At 37.3% G+C, this 23,832-nt stretch overlaps 1 protein-coding gene across 4 annotated transcripts in view; it reads left to right on the forward strand.

Moving 5' to 3' along the window:
- Positions 1-23,832, forward strand: part of LOC115885775 — a 135,034-nt gene that overhangs the window by 80,042 nt on the left and 31,160 nt on the right. For all 4 annotated transcript variants that reach the window (XM_030904788.1, XM_030904786.1, XM_030904789.1 and 1 more), the window contains 2 exons: positions 8-179; positions 15,869-16,048. In XM_030904788.1, the coding sequence (XP_030760648.1) occupies positions 8-179; positions 15,869-16,048 (352 nt within the window). The remainder of the gene's footprint in view (positions 1-7; positions 180-15,868; positions 16,049-23,832) is intronic.

Consider the following 23,832-nt stretch of genomic DNA (forward strand, 5'->3'; position numbering starts at 1 on the left):
TTTTCAGGGAATGCAACGAGTCCTACCGAAAAAATGGATCATTCTCTAGCACCCTCAAAAACGTTAAGAAAGAAACGAATAGATAAAACTTCATCCAATAACAACGAAATGTTAACGACATCGCTGAGTTCTACAGAATACGCTCTGCACAATAATAACAACGACATCAAAAATGAAAGGTTTGTATTCAAAACGCATAAAACATATTATATCTACATTTTTTAAGGTATCTTTCTTTAATAAAAATATTCATACTTACGCTACTGAGAGAAGCTGCTTATTAGGGTGTCCGTTATTTACAAAGTTGATCATTTCTCTCACGACGCCCTCTAAATTTTTAGTTTATTGTCTAAAAAAAATAACTGATCATTGTACACACTTAATATTTACAATAAACCTTGCCTCAACGACGATTTATTTCCGATTTAAATTACATGGGAATTTGCCACTTTTTGCAAATCATTTTTTTCTCTCTGTCTTGTTCTCTCGCAGCCATGACAATCACACATTCTTGTACAGAATTGAACGCTCTACAAAAATGGTCTCTTACAATTTATCGATAAACCTACTCCTTCAAAAAACCTACTCAGGGTTAAAGTTAACCTTACAAATTCCTAAATTTTTCAACTTTTTTCACAAAATTATGCTTATTTTTGAAAAATTTAATCTATTATTTGAAAAAAAAAAGCAATTTTCATGATACCATGATAACAGGACCGTATCTAGACCAAAATTTCGGAGGGGGTTTGGCTTGAAGGGGGGGGGGTACAAAAGCTGCTAGGAAAAAAGCATAATAAAAAAATCGCTTTGGGCTACACTCAAATCTTAATTGAAAATAAAATTTTAAAAAAGTAACAGGTAAAAATTCTTAATCTTAAAGGATAAACTGGTCTTTTCCCTGGAAAAACGATTGAGTACCTCTTCGATATCGATATTTATTTCTCTATGTACGCTTTATAGAGCAAGTCCTGTCAATCGCTCCTGACCTCTAGAGTTACGTAGGAACTCCTTCAATCGTCTTATGCCGCAACAGCACATGCGGCATTTAGCGAACTCCGAGCGCTCGTCAACTACCGAACGCTCGTGATCGGACTTCGCCTTTCCATCCACACATGCGGGCTCTGATAGCAACAACATAGAGATGAGCGCTCGTTCTCGTCGCCGATCGAGTCGCCGAACTCCGACTTCCTCATCTACACACATAGGAAATCGGCGAAGCCCCGATCGGAGATCGCCGAATACCGCATGCACGGTTGCGGCATTAGGTTTGTAAAAGACCTTTCTGGTGTAGCTGTTGACGCTGGTAGAGTTGCTAGGATCACTAATAAAATGTATATATTTGGAAATATACACTGGTTACACTCCGATTATCGTTTCGATGGCGTTTTTAGGTCGGTCGACTGCAGGTAGCTGCTTCCATTTTTGCCGCCACAAGTCTAGTTCTGCCGCTAAAGTGTCATAGTCCAAGAATTCTTTGTCTAATAGCAGAACAATAACAAACGTTAATCACGTTAATGACAAGCAAAACACACAACATTCAAAATCTTGTCCTTGTCAAACTTTTGCTGTTTTAAACACTAACTTGAACGTTGAAAGTCGAAAATCGAAAATGACATTTGCTTTCAAAGTGGAAAAGTGAGGTTAGGGTGTATAATGTATATTCATCAATGACTAAAAAATACAAGGACAAATAGCACCCGAGACCAGACTGTGACCATTCTTCCAGACAGTGCCGTGGCACATATTTTACTTAACATGTTTTCACTACGCCTATGGTGTATCGGGTGGTATCATACTAATTAATTACGAAAAAAACGTATTAAAATGTTAACAAAAGTTACATAACTAGTATCGACGTATAGTACATATCAAGTACATATAATATCAGAAAAATAATTATCGAATTCAACAAAAAAACGCTAAAAAGGTGTAGGGGACTGTTTATTTCCCTTATAAAACGTAACTTCTGGCTCTTTCTTATCATTGCGCCTTTTACACTTGAAAGCTGAACAAATTACCATTGTAATAAAGTTTATACAAACTTCACTACACACAACCAACTATTAAAATCGCTAAAATTGTCGCTGATGACCAGCTGATGATTCATTCGTTATGTCTAAAAAGTTGGCGTCTAAAGGTCACAAATTCTGCTGCAGCCCGTATATATGGGCGTTACATGTCCTTAATATTCTTTAGTCATTGATATTCGTCCATCTTCTTCTTCTTCTTTTTTGTTTCGTTCTTACTTACTTAATGATCATTACTTTTTAAAAATTTTCGGCCATAATTTCGGAGGGGGGGTTTGAACCCCCAAAACACCCCCCCAGATACGGCCCTGCATGATAAACAATTTTAAATCATGGAAAACAACTGAAGGCATGACAGGTAGTTAATTCTAATACTTATTATAGTAGAAAATGGTTGAAGTTTTAAAAGTGAATAATGACGAAGAGTTCGGTTATTCTAAACGCTTAATCAGGATGATTTTAAATGGTTTATAAACCAAAACATTGATTATTTCATAAATTCAAATTTGTTACAATTTTTTACACGGTTTAATTTGATACAAGTTTTCTGCAGTTAGACAGTACGGAATGGTTAAAGGATCCTGAATATATGAGAGGCTTAGAAAAAAAAAGAGAGTAGTTAAATTTGAGAGTAGTTAATGATACTGCAGAAAGAGCTGTTAAATTGTCAGAAGAATACATTAAGAGTCCATTTCACTAGTCCGAAAAAGTAGCAAAATAAGCGTTCGGCATTTAACGTTTTATGTAAAACTGACTAGGTATTTTTACACAAATGAAGAAGGAAATTAAAGATAAAGGATTATACTATATCCGTATAGTAGCACATTTTTAGACAACTTCTTTATTTTTGAGATTTTGATGGTCAAATTTCAACTAAATCGTTATGTTTGGACTAAATTTTCTCGAAAATAAAGTCATAATTTAAAATTCCGTTACAATACGGAAATAGATTGAAGTTTTGTGATTACAGTGATATATAATTTATATGGTTTTGTAAGAAATTGCTCTCTATTTTATGGCAAATGCTGAAGCTCTGCAAATCCTAATCAAGCTTTAATCAAAGCAGGTATGTGTGGAATTTTAGGAATGGCCTAAAACGACAAGATCGGGCTAAGCCTTAGGCAGATTTCTGAAATATAATATATTGTCAAGGTCAAGGGCTAGAATGTATTACTGGTTGCCTGCACAACCGCAATGTGTCAAGAAAAATGGCGTATCCGCCAGAAATTAAAAATGTATTACTGGTTGCGTGCACAACCGCAACGCCAGAAATTAAAAGACTTTTTCAGACGCCATCTTTTAGTCAAGTCGAGAAGTAAGGAATCAGACAATGGAATGTGTCTGGTATGAAGAAGTACGCTTTCCGAGAATTGGGAAATTTCGAGAAGCAGTCAATAGAGTATATAAGCCGGAGCCATCGACAACTGGAGAGAGTTTTTGAAATTTGAATATACCGCGTGGAAATTGAAAATCGGACAATTTGGTGAAGGAATCTTATAAATAGTTAGTTTGTTGTGTGTTATAAGTTAGTAATTGTGTATAAAGAGTGAGAAAATAAATTCGTTAAGTATTTTATCGTGAGTTTAAAATAGTGGACCCACGGAATCCGTAACAATTGGTGTCAGAAGTGGATTCAAGAGGATTTTAAGAAATAAAGTGGATTGGACGATTTTTACACCGAATTTGGGAATTTTTATGGTTGGTACGAGACAGCAAGCGAAGAAAAATGGAGAAGTAAGCAAATTATTGGGCGATTTTATGGAGAATATGAGAAGAGAAAAAGGCAAGACGAACAAGAGGAGGCTGCGAAAAGAAAAAGCAGAAGATCAAGAAAGACTCCGTAAAGAACGAGAAGAAGAACGAGCCCGATTGAGAGAAGAGAAAAGAGGAAAAATTACGACGTCCAAGAAGAACAAGACCAACTACAGAAAATGCTTATGGAGAATCAACAAAATCAGACAAGAACGGTTGAGAGAAAATTGTAGAAAATCTGTAGAAGTGCGTCGCCAGAAAGAAAAACAGAGAAAGAACAGGACCTGGTTTGAAAAAATTTTCCAAGATTTGAGAAATTCAACGACAACGAAGACAAAGAAGAAGGAAGAACAGGACCGGCTTGAGAAAATTTTTAGGCACTTTTAGAAATTCGTCAGAAGAATGAATGGAGGGAAATTTTAGAAGATATAGAAACGCGCTGCCAGAAAGAAAGACAAGAAGATCAGGACCGTCTTAAGAAAACTTTAGAAAATCAAGAAATTCGACTTCCAGAAAAGCTTGGGGAACAGCATTCAAGCAATGTTGGAAGTACGTTGCCAGGAACAGCAGAACCACTCTCAAAGAAGCCGTAGAAGATCTGGAGGAGCGCCTTCAGCAGAAGATAGAAAAGGTTGGAGATGACCTGTGAAGACCAGGTACAAGTAAAGACACCTGGCGTTCAAGGAACAGCGAACCTTAAGGCCCCGACCTACGATGGACAAACGACATGGACAATGTACCACCGTCAGTTTGAAGCAGCCGCCGCTGCCAACGATGGATGTGACCAGGAGAAAGCAGCGCATCTTTCATCGCGCTGCGTGGCCCTGCTCTTGGAACTGTTGCAAACTATTCCTGCAGCCCAACAGCAGGAATACCAAACTTTGGTCGCTGCACTGGACAGAAGATATGGCGACCAACATCGACATCCAACTTTACTGCAGGCCCAGATCAAGACACGCCTGCAGAGGTCCGGAGAGAGTCTGCAGGAATTTGAAAGCAGACTTACGTCGGCTGGTACACCTGGCATATCCAGAAGCACCGGCGGATTTAGGAGGGAACTCGCTGCTCAGTGCTTTATCAGCGGACTGAGGGACAACGAATTACAGAGGGCGCTGCAAATATCCCGATTTTTCTACCAGCAGCAGAAGCACTGGTCAGGGCGCTGGAAATCGAAGCGCTTTTAGCGCCATCCCTAGACCGAAGATAAGATCGGTAACGGTCGAGGAACAGCCCGAAAGCACTCACAGGTTTGGGAGATGTGTAAAGAGAAAGTCGACAAACTATGTGAGTTACTAATAAACAAAATGCGAGTCAACAACACCCAGACAGAGAACCAGAGAAGATTCCAGGACATATAGGTGCTTTTAGATGTGGCAGGAATGGCCACATTAAACGGGATACCGCGTTCAAATGCGATCCCGTTCACCTTTCATCCAGAGAGAACGTAGGCACCAGGAAAATCTAAAATCAGTCAATACTAAAGGGCCGAGAGTATTGACTGGGGGAGCAACAGAGCCCCATTTTTTCCATTAGAAGTCTAGGAAGAACCACTGACAGTTTGGTGATCGGAAGGAAAGTCAATGGAAAGGGGAACTGAATGACAGTGGACACTGGCGCTATGGTTTCGTTGGTGCGGGCTAACTCAGTGCAAGGATTGAAGCTGATGCCTCTGAGAGAAGAGTGTGTTTACGTACAGTTACGGGGAAATGGCTGCTGGTACGGGAGAGGCTATCGTCGAACTGAAGTTCAGGAAATTTGAAGTTTAAGCATAGCGTCTTTAGTGGCTGATATTGAAGATGACTTTATCTTGGGCATGATGCTGATTCGTCAACATGGATTTTCGTTCGATCTACCAAAGAAATATCCTGAATATCGGAAATGAGAAAGAGTTTATGTTATCTCCAGACGAGGGACCAGGAAGAATGGATGTAAGATCAGCGGAAACTGTGGTGATACCTGGTAATACCGAGAAGATCGTATTCTGTAAAGTGGAGAAAATCGCTGGGTGCTGTGTTGGACTGGTACAAAGTAGCGACAAGAAACAAGATAGGTACTTAGTAGGAAAATCATTGGTGAACTGACCGACAAGAATATACTGATCAAAATTGCGAATGTTTTCCCTGAATTGTGTCAAGATCCAAAAGGTGACAAGATAGCCATCTGCGAACCTGTAAGAAGTGTCACCCGATGTGATGGAAGTGTCGTCAGCTGTTACACAAAAGGCATCCCAAGAAACACTAAACATCTAGAGCAGCCATGGGATCACCTAACATCTGAGGGAGGAAACAGAAGGCTAAGGGAGTTCCTTCAAAAGCATGGCAGTATTTTTTGAAGAACAACAGTGGAAGAACGGATTTTGTGAAGCACCGGATTAATACTGGTCATGCTCAGCCGATTCGACAACGTCTTAGAAGGGTGCCCTTCAAACAACAAGAAATGGAGACAATGGTAGATAAGATGTTAGAAGATGGAGTAATCGAAGAATCATCAAGTCCATGGTCATCTCCTGTTGTTTTGGTGACGAAGAAAGATGGTAGTACACGATTCTGCGTGACTATCGGAGCTCAATGACGTCACTAAGAAGGACAGCTACCCACTGCCACCGTATGGACGACACGTTAAATCCACACTGGCAGGTTCCGTGCTGGTTCTCCACTCGACTTAAAGAGTGGATACGCTCATGAAGTTGGTCTAGACGAGGAAGACAAAGAAAAGACGGCTTTTTCTACAGGAAACGGACTATATCAATTCAAGGTCATGCTGTTTGGATTATGCAATGCTCCAGCCACTTTCGAACGTCTCGCGGAGGTGGGTGTTAAGACAACTTAACTTGGAAAACGTGCTTGGTTTACCCCGACGATCTATTGGTTATGGGAAGAACTTTGAGCATTTGCGAAATTTAGAAGAAGTCTTCGGCCGCATACACGGAAATCTCACCTGTACTTGAACCTTGAAGAAGTGTAGCTTATTCCAGCGACAAGGTGGAATTTTGGGGCCATGTAGTCTCAGTAGACGGAATTTACACCGACCAGAAGAAAATCGCTGCAATCAAGGATTGGCCACAAACCTCGCGACAAACATGAACTTAGAAGTTTTCTGGGTTTTATGCACCTATTACAGAAAGATTTGTCAAGGGATTTGCCAATAGTTAGCTGCACCCTTACATAGACTTACAGGTGATGAAGTCGGCTACGAATGGAACACTGACTGTGATGCTTAGCCTTTGGAAGACTAAGACTGTTTTATGTTTAAGTCCTATTCTAGCTCACCCACAACAACAAGGGAGGTATATCCTGGATGATGTATCAGCAACATCGGCATAGGTGCAGTGCTATCACAAGTGCAAGATGGCGAAGAACGAGTGATAGAATATTACACGTCGAGTTCTATCCAAACCGGAAAGGAAATTACTGCGTTACCCGGAAGGGAGCTGCTAGCAATTGTGAAGGCAGTTGATCTCATTTCATAAATATCTGTATGGCCAAGAATTTTTAATTAGGACCAGATCATGCGCGGCTCTCAAGTGGCTTATGGAGATGAAAACAACCTGAAGGCCAAATAGCACGATGGCTCGAGAAGCTCCAGCAGTATCACTTTACCATCCAACATCGTGCTGGAAAAATGCATGGTAACGCAGACGGTTTATCCAGAAGACCCTGTCAAACCGATTGTAAGCACTGCAGTAAAACGGAACAACGTGAAATTACTGTCATGATAAGGAGTTTTAAGCTTGGAACCGATGAACAGTGGACGACGACACAATTGAAATTTTTAGGCAATTTAGAAATTCAATTCAAGAAAATTTTAGGCAATTTAGAAATTCGTCAGAAGAATGAATGGAGGGAAATTTTAGAAGATATAGAAACGCGCCGCCAGAAAGAAAGACAAGAAGATCAGGACCGTCTTAAGAAAACTTTAGAAAATCAAGAAATTCGACTTCAGAAAAGCTTGGGGGAACAGCAACAAACAACGTTGGAAGTAACGTTGCCAGGAACAGCAGAACCACTTCAAAGAAGCCGTAGAAGATCTGGAGGAGCGCCTTCTAGAGCAGAAGAGAAAGGTTGGAGATGGACCCACAGAAGACCAAGGTACAAGTGCAAAGACACCTGGCGTTCAAGGAACAGCGAACCTTAAGGCCCTGACCTATGATGGACAAACGACATGGACAATGTACCACCGTCAGTTTAGGCTTACAGCCACGCCGCCGCCAACGGATGGACTGACCAGGAGAAAGCAGCGGCACTTTTCATCGCGCTGCGTGGCCCTGCTCTTGGAACCAGTTGCAAACTATTCCTGCAGCCCAACAGCGAGGAATACCAAACTTTGGTCGCTGCACTGGACAGAAGATAGTGGCGACCAACATCGACGCCAATCTTTACCAGGCCCAGATCAAGACACGCCTGCAGAGGTCCGAGAGAGTCTGCAGGAATTTGGTTAAGACTGTCAGGCTTGTAGCGATCTGGCATATCCAGAAGTACCGGAAGGATTTTAGAGGAACTGCTGCTCAGTGCTTTATCAGCGGACTGGAGGGACAACGAATTGTAGAGGGCGCTGCAATATCCCGGGATTTTCTACCAGCGAAGCACTGGTCAGGGCGCTGGAAATCGAAGTTGCTTTCTTTAGCGCCATCCCTAGACCGGAGATAAGATCGGTAATGGTCGAGGAACAGCCCGAGCACTCAAGCAGAGGTTTGGAGGAGATGTGGGCAGAAAGTCGACAAACTATGTGAGCTACTACTAATAAACAAGGGAGTCAACAACACCCAGACAGAGAACCAGAAGATTCCAGGACATAAGGTGCTTTTAGATGTGGCAGGAATGGCCACATTAAACGGGATTGCCGCGTTCAAATGCGATCCCGTTCACCACCATCCAGAACGTAGGCACCAGGAAAACTAAAATCAGTCGAAATACTAAGGGGCGAGTATTGACTGGGGGAGAATGAGAGCCCCTGTGATTTTTTTCCATTAGAAGTCTAGGGAAGAACCGCTGACAGTTTGGTGATCGACGGGAAAGTCAATGAAAAGGAATCCGAATGACAGTGGACACTGGCGCTATGGTTTCTGTTGGTGCGGTGCTGCCACTCAGTGCAAGGATTATGAAGCTGATGCCTCTGAGAAGAAGAGTATGTTTACGCAGTACAGTTACGGGAAATGGCTGTTGTACGGGGAGAGGCTATCGTCGAACTGAAGTTAGGAAATTTGGAAGTTTAAGCATAGCGTCTTGGTGGCTGATATTGGAAGATGACTTTATCTTGGGCATGGATGTGATTCGTCAACATGGTTTTCTGCTCGATCACCAAAGAAATATCCTGAATATCGGAAATGAAGAGTTTATGTTATCTCCAGACTGACGAGGGACCAGGAAGAAGAATGGATGTAAGATCATGGAAACTGTGGTGATACCTGGTAATACCGAGAAGATCGTATTCGGTAAAGTGGAGAAATCGCTGGAGTGCTGTGTTGGACTGGTACAGTAGCGACAAGAAACAAGATAGGTACTTAGTAGGAAAATCATTGGTGAACACCGACAAGAATATACCGATCCAGAATTGCGAATGTTTTTCCGCGAATTGTGTCAAGATCCAAAAGGTGACAAGATAGCCATCTGCGAACCTGTAAGAAGTGTCACCCGATGTGATGAAGTGTCGTCAGCTGTTACACAAAGGCATCCCAAGAAACACTAAAAACATCTAGAGCAGCCATGGATCACCTAACATCTGAGGAGAAACAGAAGGCTAAGGAGTTCCTGCTAAAGCATGGCAGTATTTTTGAGAAGAACAGCAGTGGAAGAACGGATTTTGTGAAGCACCGGATTAATACTGGTCATGCTCAGCCGATTCGACAACGTCCTGTATAGGTGCCCTTTCAAACAACAAGAAATGGAGACAATGGTAGATAAGATGTTAGAAGATGGAGTAATCGAAGAATCATCAAGTCCATGGTCATCTCCTGTTGTTTTGGTGACGAAGAAAGATGGTAGTACACGATTCTGCGTGGACTATCGGAAGCTCAATGACGTCACTAAGAAGGACAGCTACCCACTGCCACGTATAGACGACACGTTAACCACACTGGCAGGTTCAGGTGCTGGTTCTCCTCTCGACCTAAAGAGTGGATACTGGCAAGTTGGTCTAGACGAGGAAGACAAAGAAAAGACGGCTTTTTCTACAGGAAACGGACTATATCAATTCAAGGTCATGCCGTTTGGATTATGCAATGCTCCAGCCACTTTCGAACGTCTCATGGAGGTGGTGTTAAGAGGATTAACTTGGAAAACGTGCTTGGTTTACCTCGACGATCTATTGGTTATGGGAAGAACTTTTGAGGAGCATTTGCGAAATTTAGAAGAAGTCTTCGGCCGCATACGGAATGCTCACCTGTACTTGAACCCGAAGAAGTGTAGCTTATTCCAGCGACAAGTGGAATTTTTGGGCCATGTAGTCTCAGCAGACGGAATTTACACTGACCAGAAGGAAAATCGCTGCAATCAAGGATTGGCCTCCAACCCTCGCGACAAACATGAACTTAGAAGTTTTCTGGGTTTATGCACCTATTACAGAAGCACTGTCAAGGAGTTTGGCTAATATAGCTGCACCCTTACATAGACTTACAGGTGATGAAGTCGGCTACGAATGGAACACTGACTGTGATGTAGCCTTTGGAAGACTTAAGACGGCTTTGCTTTTAAGTCCTATTCTAGCCTACCCACAACAACAAGGGAGGTATATTCTGGACACTAGACGCCAGCAACATCGGCATAGGTGCAGTGCTATCACAAGTGCAAGATGGCGAAGAACGAGTGATAGAATATTACAGTCGAGTTCTATCCAAACCGGAAAGGAATTACTGCGTTACCCGGAAGGAGCTGCGCAGCAATTGTGAAGGCAGTTGATCATTTTCATAAATATCTGTATGGCCAAGAATTTTTTAATTGACAGACAGATCATGCGGCTCTCAAGTGGCTTATGGAGATGCTTAGAACAACCTGAAGGCCAAATAGCACGATGGCTCTCGAGAAGCTCCAGCAGTATCACTTTACCATCCAACATCGTGCTGGAAAAAATGCATGAGAACGCAGACGGTTTATCCAGAAGACCCTGTCAAACCGATTGTAAGCACTGCAGTAAAACGGAACAACGTAAAATTACTGTCATGATAAGGAGTTTTAAGCTTGGAACCGATGAACAGTGGACGACGACAACAATTGAGGAACGACCAAATGGAAGATCCAGACATCGGAGCAATACTACGGCTCAAGGAAGCTGTAACGGCGAGAGACCACCGTGGCAGGATATTGCAAACAGGGCTCGTTTCAAAGCTCTCTGGGCTCAGTGGAATTCACACAGTTATTGAGAATGGATTGTTAAAGCGCACGTGGAAAGTGCGGATGGCAGGGACAGTAACAACTCAGTTACTGTGGTACCAAGAAAGAAAGTTACCCAGGTATTGGAAGAAATCAAGCGGTGGTAAAACTGGAGCCCATCTTGGAGTAAACAAGACCTTGAGCAAGCTGAGAGATCGTTTTTTACTGGAGTGGACTATTGCGAAGATGTCAAGAAATGGTGTCGACAATGTAAAACTTGTGCAGCCAGCCAAAGGACCAAGCACTCGCTCTAGGGGAAAAATGAAACAATATAACGTTGGACTGCCATTCGAAAGAATCGCTGTTGACATTGCAGGCACATTCCCTGAAACGCACAAGGGCAACAAGTACGTTTTAGTGGCGATGGATTATTTCAGTAAATGGCCAGAAGTTTTTGCCATTCCAAAACCAAGAAGCATCGACTGTAGCTGAAGTATTAGTCAATAATGTCTTCAGTAGATTTGGAATTCCTTTTAGAGCTTCACACTGACCAAAGAAGGAACTTCGAGTCAAGACTGTTCCAGAAGATGTGTGATCTGCTTGAGTATTCACAAGACTAGGGACAACAGCTTTACATCCGCAGTCTGAAAGATTCAATAAGACCATTGAAGAACACCTCTCTCTCTCGAAAATGGTGGCCGAACAAAGAGATTGGGATCAACACATACCGCTGTTCCTTAATGGCGTATAGAAGCGCAGTTCACAACACCACCGGACTTTCACCATCGAAGATTTTATTTCGGTCGAGAATTACGGTTGCCTTGTGACTTGGTGTTCGGATCACCAGACGACGGGCAACGCCAAATGTAGAGGACTACGCGATGAACTGAAGCGAAAGGTTATTGGGAATTCAAGGCCGAGAAGTAAGATTACGCTAGCCAGTGACCGGATGAAAGCTTCGTTACGACCTCAGAGCTAATTCTACGGGATTTCAACAGGACGATAGGTAGCGGTTATATAACCCACAGCGCAAGAAAGGAAGGTCCCCAAAGTTAACTCAGCATGGGAAGGTCCTTATAAGTCATCAAGAGGATAAATGATGAAAATGGATTCAGCGCAGCCCTAGAAGTAAGATGAAAGTAGTTCATCTGGATCGATTGAAGAGATACCTGACAGGAAACCTTGATCGGGACGATCAAATTTGAGAAGGGGGCAATGTCATGTCAAGGGCTAGAATGTATTACTGGTTGCCATGCACAACCGCAATGTGTCAAAGAAAAATGGCGTATCCGCCAGAAAATTAAAAATGTATTACTGGTTGCGTGCACCAACCGCAACGCCAGAAATTAAAAAGACTTTTTTTCAGACGCCATCTTTTTAGTCAAGTCGAGAAGTAAGGAATCAGACAATGGAATTGTCTGGTATGAAGAAGTTACGCTTTCCGAGAATTGGGAAATTTCGAGAAGAAGATCAATAGAGTATATAAGCCGGAGCCATCGACAACTGAGAGAGTTTTTGAAATTTGAATATACCGCGTGGAAATTGAAAATCGGACAATTTGGTGAAGGAATCTTATAAATAGTTAGTTTGTTGTGTGTTATAAGTTAGTAATTGTGTATAAAGTGAGAAAATAAATTCGTTAAGTATTTTATCGTGAGTTTAAATAGTGGACCCACGGAATCCGTAACAATATATTTCCTTCGGCCACACACCCGTCCTACCCGACCCCTGAGGGCGACCCGAACAGTACCTTTTTTAGAGACCTTTTTTGGAGAGCGTTCAATTCTGTACAAGAATGTGTGATTGTCATGGCTACGAGAGAACAAGATCGAGAGAAAAATAATTATTTGCGAAAAGTGGCAAATTGCTATGTAATTTAATTGGGAAATAAATCGTCTTTGGGGCAAGGTTTATTGTGAATATTAAGGGTTTACAATGGTCTGTTATTTTATTTAGACAGTAAACTAAAAATTTAGAGGGCGTCGTGAGAGAAATGATCAACTTTTTAAACAACGGACACGCTAGTGCTTATATGTAAAATTATTAAGTAGCAGATAATAAATTCGACCATAATAACATAATGAGTTAATTTTAAACGAATTTTTTAATTTATTGGTTTAATACTCATGTTACTATGACTACTAGTTAAAAGGTTCTTCATATTTTTAGTCTGCGAATGAACCCACGCTATAAAACAAACCATTTTTGAATTATCCTTCTAATATTCACAGTAATCTCACTGTAATTTAAGTTCTGACAAAATACCTTCATATTATATTATATATACAGGGTGTCCCAATATTCCGTGGACATAGAACTGCTAGGTATTTTTGGAATCAAAATAAGTTCATTTGACACAATTTATCTCTATACAAAAGTGCTTCGTTTGTCCGTTAGAGGGTCTCAAATTTTAAAAAAATACATTTTTTCAGATATTTTAAGAACCGATATTCCGATTTGAATGAGATTTTGGGTGTCTATGTTTTGATAAGTGCTCTAACATTTTACTTTCACAAAAATCAAGAACAAGTACGGGAAGGGTGAAAACTAACCCCACCCCTACATAAAATTTAGTATAAATATTTTCCAACACCGACGGCTTATTTTCTTTTCATAAAATGGTCCCTCTAGTATTTACTACATTTTTGTCTTATGTAAAAAACGCCACCATGCATACTTTTCGAGGAAAAAATTATTTTCCCAAAGCTGATTTCCAAAAAATATTTTTTTCTATGGAGGCGCATAAAATATATTATGCTCTAATAATCTAGTTGGTGAATATATGGAATTTTATGTTAGTATCGCAAATTAAGGTGCCCGGTGGCGTAGAGGTACAGGCTCTCGTCTACCAATCTGAAGGTAGTGGGTTCGAATCCCACACTCCGCATTTCATCAGCCGATTATTTTTATTAAAATAAAAATAGTTTGGGTACCTAGGTCAACTCAGCCTTAAATGAGTACTTGGGATTCACAATCCTGGTAATAATAGGCGGTTGAAGCGTAGTGCTAGCCACATTACCTTCCTTGTATACCGAACGGCTCTAGTATGGCAAGCTGTACCTTTTTAAGGCGTTAAACGCTATATACGGGAGCTATTTTTATTATTATTATCGCAAATTATATTTAGCAATAAGCTTCAAAAAAGCTTATAAAAATAATATTTTTTAAATTAATTAACGTTGGGGTTTATTTTGATTGATGTCCTCTAACGGACAAACGAAACACTTTTGTATAAAGATAAATGATGTGCAATTAACTTATTTTGATTCAAAAAATACGTAGTTGTTCTATGTCTACGGAATATTGGAACTCCTTGTAGGTCTGCTTTGGAAAAATAAATTCTCCAAAAAATTTTTTCACAAAAATTATGCGACGTAGCGTTTTTTTTTACAAGGGGCAAAAATTGTAGTAAATACTAGAGCCTACTACACGTTTATGATTCAGCTATGGAAGACAGTAACTCAGATGAAGAATTAGATAAATAATACAAAAATAATAATTTGTGTATTTATGAACTGTTCTAAATTAGGTTATTTCTTTATTAGTTTTTCGATGAATTTTTCGATAGAAATTTCTCGTTTAGTACCCCAACCTATAAATCTTATAACATGGGATATATGTAAATTCCCTAAATCTACTGATTTTTATATATTTGACAACGTCGCGTTTGGAGTGTTTTACCCTCCATTTTCCTTTTACTACCCTTAAAAACTATTTAGAAGACCTACATCACCCGAACCTTTACATTAAGGTTTTTTTCAACAGCCTCTGGTAAATTTACAAGACCTACCAACACAAAATATATTTTATTATTCAGAGTAGTTCGAACTGTATTCCGGAAATTTCGGCAGCATGTTCATAAATGTATGTCCTAAAATACTTTATTTCGGAGATTTTACAGGGTGTTGGAGTTTCATCTATATTTCGAATTTTTTCCAAATAATTTCTGAAGTAACGTCAATATTTGGATGAAAATTTGTGTCTGGGAGTTTTTTGACATGAGAAATTTGATTTTGATTGATTTTATTATATTATATTATATATTATATATTTATTTATGATTAATTTTAAAAAAATAAAAGTTTCCAAATTTATCATTTCAGTAAAATAACTACATATCTGCTCAACATGTTTATTTTTTGTCAATAATGACATGTATTGATTATTTCCATTCTAAATATCTTGAGAACGGTTACTAGTAGCGATTTTCACAGAGGAATTTTTTACGTAAAAAATCACTGAAATGTACATTTTTTTACTCAGTAGTTTTATACGGGTACGGAAGAAAAGTTATTACTCTTCAAAACATTTAAAACACATGTAGGTGGCGCCCCCGAGTCATATTGACGTCAAAATCAAATTTCTCATGTCAAAAAACTCCCAGACACAAATTTTCCTCCAAATATTGACGTTACTTCAGTAATTGTTTGGAAAAAATCGAAATAAAAATGAAGCTTCTACACCCTGTATCTCCGAAACTAAACATTTAGGACATACTATACATTTTTTACTTAATTTTATCTGCAAAATATGCTGCCGAAATTTCCGGAATACAATTTGAACCACCCCGTATATAACCTTCAAATTAATTAAGTTCAATACTTCTTCGGCTCATGGATCGATGCTGATGGAAAACATGCCATAGAGCAAAAATTGGCGTAGTATCCCACTAGCTATACTACTTTCGATTTCTGCCAACTTTGGCTTACTTCGCGGGTAATGTAGAGGCCGTTTAAGAAAACTTTTTAATGTTATAAATTATGAGCAATTATACATTTGTTACAGACTGAGTCCAAGTACACCCGATACTTTTTCACAATCCCGTAGCGGAACTCCAAGTTCAGCAACTCACTCCGACACATCTCCGGCTCTAGATTACCCACTGGTTGGTGCTATGACAGGGAGGAACTATAGTGATTTTATGAGGTGCCTTGCTGCAAAATACAACCATACTAATCCCAACGAGTAAGTAATCTTATTGGCACAATTACAATAATGTAACAAGCAATATAATATACAGGGTCCGGCAATAGTGCGCCGGGCATCTACCTATAGCTCCTAGAATAAAAAATTGGGAATTTTCTTTAAGTGCAAATTTAAAGCATGTACTAGTACTAGGATGTATTTCAGGAAAATATTTTGACTTCTGTAGAGTGGCTCAAAAAAGTGTGAGTGTATCGGGATGATTTTTTTTAAATTGAACCACTGTATACTATTGCATTTTTGGCTTTATTTTCGATCACTTTACATAATCCTAAGATACGAGTAAATATATTTCGGTAGTTTCAGAGATATTATTAAATAAATAAATATTTATATTTTTCAGTCTTAAACAAATTATTTGAACTGTCCTGAAATCAAAACAATATTAGGTATTTACTTTAGATGGTCTGTACTTAACTTCGCTGTAAATATGATAATTGTAAATCATACAGGATGTTTAAAATTCTACGCCAAACTTTCTAAAATGTAAAATAATTTTGCTTCGTTTTTTTTAAATGGAACACCCTGTATATTATTTTTTCAACACAAGGAGAATTAAATAATGAACATTTTTTGTATTTAGAGTATTTCAAAATTTTTAACGGTTTTGCAGATATTCGCGGTTTTATATTTCATATGGTATTTTCCACAGTAAATTTTTATGAAAGCCACCCAGTGATTTTTGTCTCGTATTTTGCCGTTGAAAGAGCCATATGAAATAATACTGCGTGTATCTGCGAAACCATTAAAAATTTTGAAATACTTTAAATACAAAAAATTATAATTTTTTAGCTCTCAATAAAAAAATAATCTACAGGGTGTTCTATTTAAAAAAAGAACAAAGAAAAAATATTTTATACATTAGAAAGTTTGGCGTAAAATTTTGAACAACCTGTATGATTTAAGATTACGATATTTATAGTAATGTAAGTACAGACCATCTAAAGTAGAATTAGAATTAGAATAAGTGGGAGGGGGGTTAATCTCTGCAACCTCAGAGATCTATTGTGTCCCCCTTTCTTGAGTTATAACTCATCATACAGTCCCAGGACTTCCTACGGAGACCCGTGTCCCTCACAGTCGAGGAGCTACGAGCCAGGCCGGGTAGACGAAACGGTAGCTTGTGTCGCCTGTTGGGTTTAGAGGTAGGAGGTAGGCTCCCGACCCTTGGAGGAGGTGGTAGCTTGTATGCCACTTGCGGAGGATGGTCTCACGCAAGTGTCAGCCACCTCTCCTGTAGTTCTCTTTGGGTTTGGCCCCTTGGAACTTTCATTGTTACTGTTCCCAGTGTCGCTAGGGGGTTTCCTCACAGCTTCACCGGTGATGTTTTTATTACTATTATTACCAGATCTCATAGTGTTCCTATGACTCGCTAGGGACAGTCGGTCCACTTCTACAGAGCCCCGCATGTAGAAGTAAGGGGTAAAATACAATGGGGTGCCCCCCGGTGCCCCAACCATCTAAAGTAAATAACTAATATAGTTTAGATATCAGGACAGTTCTTGTATTTGTAATAATTTTTTTTAAAGAATGTTGAAAATTATATAATTTTTTTTATTAATTATTATGTATCTCTGAAACTATCGAAATATGTTTACTCATATTTTAGGATGGTGAACAGAGGTGAACAGCTGCAGGAGGTGAACACCGAGAGGTGAACAGCTGCAGGAGGTAGGTGTACATTCGAAAGGAAGTACGCAGGAATTCCTAGGAAGTACCAGGAAGTATATAGGATTTCCTAAGAAGTATGTGGATTTCCCAGGAGGTATACAGGATTTCCCAGGAAGTATACAGGATTTCCCAGGATTTATGATGGAATTCCAGGAGGTATGGAGGAGATCTAGGATGAGATAGCTCGAAGAAATACACATTAAATCACGAATATTGACCTCGTTTAAATTAAAATCACACAATAGGCTCAGTGCATAACAAATAAATTTGAATTAAAACACTTAAAGCTTCATTCAGAACCTCGCAATTAGTGGAATAAATTAGTGGTTTCAATTACACTTTATACTTTTTAGTTTACGATCATTCACAATGTTTAAAAACACAATTAAAATTAATAGAATATCCTAGCAACAGCTTTCGTTAGTCAGTTGTATCCATAGAGAAAGCCTAATATTTAGCTTTTCTATAGTCTATAAAATGAATAACTTTGAATTTTGACCGTTATTTTTTACCAACATGGCAAATACCAAATCCCTCTGTCCAAACAGTTACTGATATTCTTTAAAATGAGTGCCTGAACGAATCAGATAGGTAACTCTTTTTACTTTCATGAAATAGAAAAGGAAAATAATAAAACAAGTGACAGTTCTTCCTCTTCTTGCAAAAATTGACGCGAAATGTCATAATTGACAAAACTAAAATGTCATCAGCTTTTGACATTTCTAAATATCAGCCCAATGCCGTCTCTAATAGAACAGTCTCGGAGCGAGATTTATGACGTCACGCTAGTTAGATACCACGGATTAATAAATATGTTGTAGAATCCATGGAAAACATAATTATTCCTCGTATTTTTGGTTTGTATTTTAAAAATGATATAGTTTACATGAAATATACATAATATACAGTTAATAAATACAATATATATATATACCTATTTATAGTAATAAATACTTTGGCAAATAAACTATGAACCATACAAATGCAGTAAATGTTTTACAATATACAAATAATGAATAGGTACATAAGATAATGGGTAAAATGTAAAATATATTTTAAATTTTGGGATTTGAAAATCGATCCAATTTAACAAAAAACATTCAATATCTACTAATAGTGATATATTATTATTTGCATTCACAAAATTTATATGTATATTTTGAAAGCATCAATGTTTGAAAAATTTATATTTGCAAATAATACAATATCATGAAAAAGGCGTCAGCGATGGCTATGAAATAAAGATCGCTGTCATTTTATATGTAAAATTATTCTAAAATTTTTGATTTTCTTGGGATTTAGGTTCGGGAAAAACGCTGATTAAGTTTTCATAATTTTTTTTGGTTTAAAAAAAAACGTTATAGCTAACGTTTATAGCCTTCATCAGTGTTGTGTCATATGATTATTTATTTTATTGGTCATATAATCCATAAAATTACATATACGAGGAATAATTATGTTTTCCATGTATTCTACAACATATTTATTAATCCGTAGTATCCAACTAGAGTGACGTCATAAAATTCGTGGCTGTTCTATTAGAGACGGCATTGCATCATCATGGCCGCAAGTTGCTAACTTAATAAAATTAGCACTAGGAAAGCCCGCGGGAACTATCAAATTCAAAGTTAATCGTTTCACAGACTATAACAATTTCTCTTGATGGAAGATTATGAAAGACCAAAATGACATTTCTCGCAAATTTTGAAGTATAATTAGTGGAAAAGTAAAAAGTTTGATAACTTTTCCTACTAATTGAAAATGTCTACCACTAATTTTGACGTTCTGAATGATTACATTCAAATTAAAGGAATAAACTTCTACGCTAATTGAAACTACTAATTTATTCCACTAATTGCGAAGTTCTGAATGAAGCTTACAAATAATTAATTATAGAAGCCCCACAGACAAGAAGAAATTTTTTAGATCTATCGGAAACATAAGCGATTAAAAATTCATGTTTTTACTGCAAACGCGTCGTTTTCCTGTCATTATTTGATGACGTCGCGTCGCGTCGGTGGGTTCTAAAATCAAAGTTGACATAGACATTTCATTAATAATAATGACATATAACAGATGCCATTAGTATCCAGTGACGTCATAATGGTTCCCGCGCTTTTGTTTCTGTTTGAATTAGTTTGGCGAGGATTACAATATTTGGTATATTGCTCGGTGTATTGTTTTTTTTATAAAAAAACACATAAATTAAGAAGCTTATTATCTGAAAGCAAAATAACACTGAACTCTCGACTGAACTGCTACGGACTAGGACTGATTTAAAATTGGAAGATAAAATGAATTTTAAGGCAGCTCAAAAAATATGTTCCATTGAAGTCCTTGAATTATTTAATACTGTTGCTGATGGTGTAGGAACCAAGGAATAAATAAAATAACAATAAATTTAAGAATGATGAATTTAGTTATATGTTCCTATTTGGAAGAAAATTTGGATTTAAAAAGAAGGTTATATAATTTATGGTATTGTGTGTTTTTTTACTTATTTGGTGTAAATGGCTAATGATGAATAATAAGAAAATTAGAGAACATTTTATTTCAAGTAACTGTTACACATGCATCGAGTTGAACGCTCATGCTCTGATTAATTTAATTATACATTTTCGAGAAAATCCAAACCTCACGGAGGATATGTTGCTTCCTTTGCTGTTTAGCAGTCAAAGCTGTGAGAAAATATTCCGAGCCCCAAGGTCCATGACAACAACGCAATCTACGGTAGTAAATTATAGTATTAAAGACATACTGCAACGATTGGATAGAATTAGATCGATTAATAATATTACTGATTTAAGAGCTATAATGTGTTTCCCAAGAGAGCAGAAAAAATTTGAGAGAGTTCGTTCTAAGGGCCAAAACGATGCACAAATTGAAGCGCAGAGTGCAAATAATGAGGTGAAAGATATTGAAAATGTCTTTCAAAACTGATCAATACATTGAGAATATTGTGATGGACTCTTTGCAGGAAGCACTTGCTGTAACTGAAAAGCTGAGAATGCAAGTTGAAAATTTTTCATGGAACTCGACCACTATACCAAAAAATTCAAAAGAACAATCTGCAGTAAGTGATGAAAATGAATCTGTCATTGATGATTCGCAAATAGCCGAAGAATGTATTTTTCAAAATCAAGAGGAAGAGATAGATGATTTAAAAATAGGAATCGACCAAACTAATGACCAAAGCAAAAACACAATAGGCCTTACAGGTCGCAGTGTTTCCGGCAGAGGACGGCCCCTTGTTGTAAAAAAAAAACTAATGAGCAAACCAAACCAAACCAAACTCTTTTTTATCGAGTCGATTTTGGATACTTTTTTCAACTTTCTGTAAAGTTTGAAACTAATTACAAATTTCATATGCTCAATAGTACCAGGAATTCCCAAAAAATATATATGGGATTTCCCAGGAGGTATTTAGGAATTCCCAGGAGGTATTCAGGAATTATTTAGCTATTAGGAGGTTTAGTGTACAGAATTTGGGTCAGCTGTTTACCCCTCGAGTGTAACATTTAAAATCCTCTCACACTTTTTTGAGGCACCCTGTAGAAGTTAAATATTTTCCTGAAATACATTCTAGTACATATTTTAGGTTTGCACTTAAACAAAATTCCCAAGTTCTTTATTAATTTTATACTATAGAATTACAGATGCCCGACGCACTTTTACCGGACCCTGTATAGGGTCAAGTAATATAAAAATGAGACACGCCATATTTAGATATAAAATGAGACATTCCAATAAAGCTACTGAAAACTTATATTCAGTTGGTTTTCTTGTTAGAAATATTTAACACAGATCATCCCCATAATTTGTTTAATCTTTTTTTGATAAATCATAGAAAAACAGAAATTTCAAATCCATTGTCAGGTTTCGAGGTCTAAAACTTTTGAAACTGGCTATTAATTTTTGTCAGGTGACTTCAATATGAAGTAGTAAGCGTTCGGCCCCGTGTCATCGCGTGCATATCCGTTTAAATGAAGTCCTGTTGGTATCAGAAGCTATTTTTTAGAGGAGTAGATTTGAAACACTCACAAAGGTAATAATGAGAAAAAAGTAGAGATAAATATGAGACAACTTAATAGCATGTATATTTTTAATTTTAGTCACAACTCAAAAGTAACAAAATAAAATGTAATGAATTCCGCATATTTTATATAAACGATAGCAGAGCCTTTAAACGTTGTTTTTGTGACTCTCTCATTTTTGACATATTTGACTCTCTCTCTTTTCTACATACTGACTTTTTTAGGGATACTTTTATTATATTTTTACTTTTGTAATAGTTTCGTTGCCATCAAATGCCTTTTATTCAGTATGTCCCCGGACTGTCTTTACAAGAGGAATTTTTTTTTTATTATTGATATTTAAAGGAAAAGGCATTCTTCATAAAATAATTTGCTTGTTCTAAAATGGTTAATCCCGTTTATCTTAAAAATCAGAAGGTAAAATCAATTCGATTTCATTCTTACATACACGGTTCTTATTAATTTTGATTAACGCCATATTTTTTGCTGCTGTTAAACTATCACATTTTCCGATAACTATTATCACCCTTCCAGTAGTATTGAACTAAATAAATTTTGTGCTTCTTTAACATTTTAAAACAGCAAATAATATGACGGTAATTAATATCCACAGATAAATGAAACAAGTTTAGATTGGAAAGTGCCTAAAGGACAATGTAAACATTTTTTCGCTTTTCATAATTTCGGATCGGTTCGGCTTTTTCCGGAACTATGTCGCCAAATATTATTTTTATTCAAATTTATTATTATTTTAACCTAACCTAACCTAACCTAACCAAATATTATTTTTATTCAGATTTATTATTATTTTCTTTTAATTTTATAAATAAAATAGAGTGTGTTGCATACAAGAAACTTTATTTTATATAAGGACATGTATGTGAAATACCCAAAGATATTATAAAGATAGACCGAACATCTCATTCATAAATACTCGTTGGTAGTGTATCAAACATTCCAATGTGTCAAACAAGGACAGAAGAGACAGAGAAGTCTAAAATTTCCGACCCCGGCAACTAGGCGCATTTGGGATTGTTCTAATGGCCAGTGGAGTATCGTTTTTTGGAACGAATTTAATTAGTAAAGTAAAAGTAAAGTAATTAGTAAAATTTTTTACCCATATTAATATACTACATTAACACTTTTTCGTCAGATGAGTTTTGTTATAAGGTCTAATATAATAATACAATTAATATCCCACATATACTTATGTTGAAACGCTAGTAGTTTTCGAAAATCACTCCTACGTCGATTTTTAATTTAAACTTTCAGTTACTTCTATATAAACTTTCAGTTACTTTTGAATATTTACAGGGTGACTCAGGCTTCCGAAACAGTTCTATATTAGGTTTGTGGTTGGTGACTTTTCTTTCAATTTTTTTTCAGAATATGGAGGCATTTAGGCACATTTTAGACATTTTTGTAAACATAGGTGGCCGGAACATATTTTCAAACCAAAGTTGTAGATTTGCCATTAAATTTCCATTCCAGAAATACCTAGGGTTGCCACTTGTCCTTTTTGAAAAGGACAGTCCTTTTGGAATAACTTATCCTTTTGACTTTTTTAACTTAAAAAGTCATTTTTATTTACGTATTTTCCCTGAGAAAATTACCTACAGCAAACAGAAATATTCTTTTCGCCCAAATTTAATTAGGAATGTTATAAAACTTAACTTATAAATAAATTTTTCTTGTTTAGAATAGGCAACATTATTTAGAACTTCCCGTTTAATCTCAAATGATCGTTTAGGTTTTAGTTTTACCTTTTTTATCTTAAAAAGAACTTTTCAAAATTAGTACCTAATTAGTAACGATTTAGTTAGTTCGCAATCGATAGCTTCCTGTGAAGTACTGTGTAATAGTTGTTTAATCTTGTATTATTAATAACTTCCTATACCTAAAATCAATATTTAATGAGAAAATTGTGTTTTTTTTTAAATATAAGACAATATTTGACTTTCGGTCTTCTTCTTGTATTATGATGGCTCTGATACGAGGCAATTGCCTTTTAGTCTCGCAATAGAAGGCACTTATCATTAAAATTATAAAATCTATGTGCTA

The sequence above is a fragment of the Sitophilus oryzae genome, unplaced genomic scaffold (assembly GCF_002938485.1).
Source record: "Sitophilus oryzae breed Bouriz unplaced genomic scaffold, Soryzae_2.0 scaffold_41_pilon_pilon, whole genome shotgun sequence".
NCBI classification, from domain to species: Eukaryota; Metazoa; Arthropoda; class Insecta; order Coleoptera; family Curculionidae; genus Sitophilus; species Sitophilus oryzae.